Below are 5564 nucleotides of genomic sequence, written 5' to 3' on the forward strand. Positions count from 1 at the left end.
GAGAAAGAAATGATTACATGTAGTTTTTGGTGGGAAAATGGTCAAATTTGATTTGTTATGAGTCACTTTGCTTGATAATATAGTGTTCTCAGTGGTGCATGATGGATGTTAGTTAGTTAGTGTTTGATAACTCTTAGGAATTTGGACTGATCACAAAAACAGAGAGAAACTATTTGACTAGATTACATGGTCAATTTAATCACTTTCCCTCTCCCTGCAGTTCAGACCAGGACATGTTGGAAACAGTTGTGTATTAACATATTTTGTTTTTCTACTGTTGTCGTGACGAGAAAAACAAAACCCGATGAATATTCAGTCAAAGAAGGAAAAATTCATCGTCCATCACATGTGTCCTTCTTTTATAATCAGTTCCATCTTGACACACGGTGATTCATCACGTCTGTACACTTTGTTCAAGATGGTTTATCTGTCAGGATTTGTCTCAGGGATCACTGACAGGTCGAGTCCAGGTGTGTTTTAATACGATCACTCATTTTAATGCTACTTCTGGTAGAAGTGAATTAAACTAAAGCGTGTGGTGCAACCTAACTACTTTAATCTGATAGTTTCCCTTCAGCATAAACAAATAAACAAAAATACATTATACAAAGAAAACACTGAATTGGTAAGTGAAGAGTTTTTAGGTTGTTATTTTTTTACTTTTAAAATTCTTTATGGTAGCATGAATTTTGACTTAATTTTTATTTTTAACATTTGTTTGTATTCCATGTCCGTCATTAAATGCCATTTGGAGGCAGTTCACTGGGATTTGGGGAAAATATTCTTTTTTCTCTCCACTAGTATCCTGTCAAAGGAGACGGTGCATTACTTCATTTAACCCCACAATAAAAACTACCAACACTTCAGACCAGCAGGAGAAAGAAAAGATATTCTGATGTGTTGCAAGAGCATGTCTGATGAAAACGCTGCTGCAGGAAACTGTGATGATATGAAAATGTTTACATGTTGAAAATAAGTTGTTCAGGCAGGATATTTTCCTCACTCTAACATAGACAACTATAAACCTGTAGTTTGATTTTGCAGCTCTAAACCTTTAAAACTTCACAGTCTGGTGTTTTTTTCCCACAGTAACAACTCAATATAATTTAGTTCTGTTTTCTCCCAGCATGAGGGAAACAAAACCAGCCACTAACGGTGCAGGGTGAGCTCTCTGTCAGGAGCATTCACGTGGAGGCCATGACGTCTTTTTTTTTTAATTATTTTTATTATTTTATTCTAAAAAATCTCCCAAAGCACGAGATGGGAATTTCGTTTTGTTTTCTTCTTTAATTTTCTATTTTTCCGTCCTGTGCAGCTGCTGATCTAGTGAGATCTGGTCCTGCAGGCCGCAGAGAAACACCTCGTGCACGTGTGACGCGCTGCAGCTTCAGCTCCTCACAGGAAACGTGAAATAACGGATCTGTTACCGTTTCAGTCAGAAACGCTTACACCGCGCTTTTTCCGTCTCAGCCGGTGTTTTGAAGGTGAGCAGCTGTCTCACGCGGGACCCGCGCTTCCCTCAAACTCCTTAAACAATCCCACAAGATTGGTCGCAGCAAATGTTTGTTTGATGCAAATCCGAACAAATCCGCCGCTGTTGGTGGACACTCGCTGCGCTGTTTGCGCGTCTTGGCGCAAACATGTTTAATGTCCTGGTCGGCAGATATTTATTCAGCTGCTGCGAGCTTCATTTACATAGAGAGAGAGAGAGAGAGAGAGAGAACACACGGCTGGCTGCGGCTGAAACACGCTCTACACAGGCAGGGACAGACCACAATATGTATCGATCAGGATGATAATCCGATCGGGTTGATAGGAGGGATTATCGATGGCTTTCTTGGATGGGGTCAGTGGTTCCCAACATTTTTTTTTTTTAAGCTTTTTAAGAGAAACTCCTCAGACTCTTTCATCCGGATGATTTGAGGCTCGAGGAGGTAAAAATATGCACAAAGAGAAATGAACTTAATTTTGCTTAGCGCCGTTTTCTCCTTCGCTTTCAGATGTTATTGATCATTTCCCCAAACGTTTAGACATAGATGAGCATTTCAAACACAGAGCAGCATGGAGGGAGGGAACATGGATATTTTTAGAGGCCTGATGATAAATATATCAGTTTAATGCAGCAGAAATGTTTGTTTCTTCCTTTGTTAATTATCTATTATAATTACTTTAATAGAGGATCAATTAATGAAAATCAATCAATCGATAACACTAACACACTTTAAAGCAAACACAGGAAAATCTTTGATTTCTGCCTCTGGTGTCAGGATACTCATTTTCAAGGTGAAACATTCTGCGCGGGAAAACTGATATTCTGAGTTTTTCCAGACAAAACTGTCAATTAATGGAGAAAATAATCAATAATCAAAAACTTAAACACATTCGTTAATTGAAAACCTTTAGAGAAAATATAAGACTGGCTGAACCAAAACAAGAACAACTGTAAATAACAAATGAAGTAAAAGATAATAAATAAAAAAAACTAACTGAATCAGATTTTCTTATGAGAAATTATTTGAAAAACCTCCTGTTTGTCTTGCAGAGAAGTGCGCACAACCTGCCCCTGCTCCTTTGGGGGGGGGGGGGGGGGGTAATTTCTTTGCACAAGGACGGTGTTTTTTATTGGGGCAATTAATTTGCATGAAATCTGTTTTGCTTTTATTGCCTCCTCTGCTCTCAGTGCGGCCTTCACTGGTAAAAACATGCTCGTCCAAAACAACCTTGCCAGAGAACTGACGCAACCCCCCTCCTCCTCCTCCTCCTCTCCCCCCTCTTTATAATGCGTTTATGCCTGCGAGCACGAACACATTACACACACACACTTACATCTGACCCCCTAACCTGGCCCCACCTACGTAATTACCGCATCTGAGGCAGTGAAATTCTTGCAGGTTATTTTGGAGAAACCAACTCAGGGCGCAGGAGTAATTATCACGCCATTACAGCGCTGCATTCAATTACGCCTCGATCAAATGTCTCCCGGCTCAATATTTAGGGCTTTTTAACGCCGCAGTTTAAAAAGACACTTGGTCTCCCTGAAGCAAGGAGAGATGTTAGTGTTTCAATTTAAGACAGAGAGGATTAAACTGGTTGCTCTCTAAAATGGAAATGCGGGCCTACACGCCTTCACGGCTTGTATTAATTATGGACTCATTTGCATTTACCCCCTCATAATTAAGGGGGAAAAAAACAAAATCAACTAGCTTTTAAATAAATGTGTGACTAGTTCAAATGAGAGAAGACAGGAATCTTGAGTTTGTAATTTGCTGGTGTACATGCATCTAAAAGAGAGAAACTTGACTCCCTGTTGGGAGTCAAGCTGAGACAGAATCCACTGTGGAAAAATAAATATGACTTAAGGGATCTTTATTGGATGAACATGTATGTAAGGGTGGTCGCCTTAAAGATACATTCAACATCTCACTGTCATTTTGGAGCTATAAATCCACATTTCCTCTCCAAAAATAAAAATGCTTTGACTCCAGTATCAAGCCAAGTGCTGCGGTTCAAACATGTCCAATAATCACGACAATGCCCAAGAGAGGAGGTCTGGTTTGAAAATGTAGAGGCTAGAATAATAATAATAATAATAATAATAATAATTATAATAATAATATCATCCGGAAAACAAAATGTAACCAGAATAATGCCAAATGCCCAGAATAGTTCTGCATCTATATTTTAGATTTAGAGTTTTCCCAAGACATTTCAAATTGCCAAAACATATTTTTTCTGAGTAAAACAACGTATATAAAAGCTGAACTTTATGGCCAATTTGTTCTCTTTGGAATATTTGGAAAGATTTACATACAGTTTTTTTTCTTGTTTTTTTTCTCCCAAAGTGGTAATAAACAATTTCAAATTCGGAAAAACACCAACTAAACATGGTCACTGTAACTGACCCAAATACATATTTACATATTTCAGCTCCTCAACGTAGCTGACTAAAAATCTCTGTCATCCTAAAATAACAAATTTCAGAAATAAAAACTATACAGGATTTGATTGGGTCGGAGGTAAAGAGGGCACTGCAGGCAGTTCCTGTCGGTGCACCAGAGGGGAAAATATTCCTCCCATCCAGAGAGCCAGAGAGCTGGTGGTCAAAGGAGTTTGGTTCAAATGACTTTTTTTTCTGTTGTTTTGAAAAACAGTTTGGTTTTGTTAAGCTGATCCAAGAGGGAGGGGGGGTGGGGGGGTGGAGGGTGGGGGGGCTTCTTAAAAACCCATTCTTCATCATCAGGAAACTGCTCCTGACGTTTTTCTCTTCACAGGACTTGAGGGGCTGGTTCTCTTTTTTTTTCTCTTTTTTTTTTTTATTTTTTAAATTTTAAATTTTATAAAAAGACGCGGAGGACGAGAGGGAGGAAAAACAAAGTCCGATTGCTGAGCATTCCTGCTGCTATCTTGTTATCTTATGGTTCATAAACTCTTTTTGTCTTTAAAAAAAAAAAAACAAGCAATACGCTAATCTGGAGAATAAAAAGAAGAAGAGGGAGCGGACGAGCAGGGAGGGAAGAAGAAAAAGAAAAGCCTGATCACAAGACTTGGAACCTCCAGGAGGCCTGGTCTTTGTAGTCCAAGCAGTCTGTGGTGTTAAAGTTGAGCTTCCACGAGGAGGCTGCAGTCTGCTCTTTGTAATCCAGGCAGTCGGAGGAGTTGAAGGCCAGGCCGGAGCCGCCGTAGGCCTGGTGGTGGTGGTGATGGTGATGGTGGCCCGACGACTGGCTGATGTGGTGGTGCGGGTGGCCGGACATGGAGGAGGCTGTCATGGGGCTGAGCTGGTGGGGGTGGTGGTGGGAGTGCATGGGGGCCAGGTAGGATCCGCAGTCCACGCCGCTGAAGTAAGAGCTGGAGGGGGCGGGGTAGCCCTGCCCGTAGCCCGGCGTCTGGTTGTAGGACATGGGGTAGGAGGTGGCGGCGGCGGCGGAGCCCGACATTGAGCGCTGCATACAGGACGCATTAGACGGGGGTCCGGGCTCGGGAAGAGGGGCCACGGCAGGAGCAGGAGCGTTTCCGGGGGAGATAGCGGGGCTCCAGATGGAGGAGACGGTGCTGATGGAGGTAGAGGTGCTGCTGAGCGCCGCCGGGCCTGTGTGATTGGTGGAGGAGGACGAAGAGGAGGACGAGCCGGTGCTGGAGACGGCGGGAGGCGTGAACTGGCCGCTGCTCTCGGATCCGGTGCTCTCCCGGGCCGGAGAAGACTTCTTCTTGGGCGGCCTGGCTTTGGCACTGCTGCCGCTCTGCTGCTGCTGGCGACACTTGGCCCTCCGGTTCTTGAACCACACCTACAACCGAGGACACCAGCCAGGAGTTAGCAACCGTTCACACAAACAACCTCAGCGTTTCACGAAAAAAAAAAAAAAAGGATACTCCCAGGCCATGCTGGGAGTACATTATGGAAGAAAATTGGGGGTTATTAGCCATCAAGGTTCATTTCCACCCCGGCCCCTTGGCTCGGACCAGCCAGGGGTCTAATTTCATACCTGGTAGACGGCTCTAAGATAACAGGCTATTGGGTTTCACCACACAGTAGGGTAACTCTAGAGCACCAAGAGGGTCGGATC

General features: G+C 42.9%; 1 protein-coding gene across 1 annotated transcript in view; it reads right to left on the bottom strand.

Annotated features, from left to right (window-relative positions):
* Positions 1–3656: 3656 nt before the first annotated feature.
* Positions 3657–5564, bottom strand: part of otx1 (orthodenticle homeobox 1) — a 6952-nt gene continuing 5044 nt past the window's right edge. The window contains exon 4 of the mRNA XM_056394742.1: positions 3657–5285. Within this exon, the coding sequence (XP_056250717.1) occupies positions 4536–5285 (750 nt within the window). The 3' untranslated portion in view covers positions 3657–4535. The remainder of the gene's footprint in view (positions 5286–5564) is intronic.

This window comes from Seriola aureovittata, chromosome 14, assembly GCF_021018895.1.
Source record: "Seriola aureovittata isolate HTS-2021-v1 ecotype China chromosome 14, ASM2101889v1, whole genome shotgun sequence".
Lineage (NCBI taxonomy): Eukaryota > Metazoa > Chordata > Actinopteri > Carangiformes > Carangidae > Seriola > Seriola aureovittata.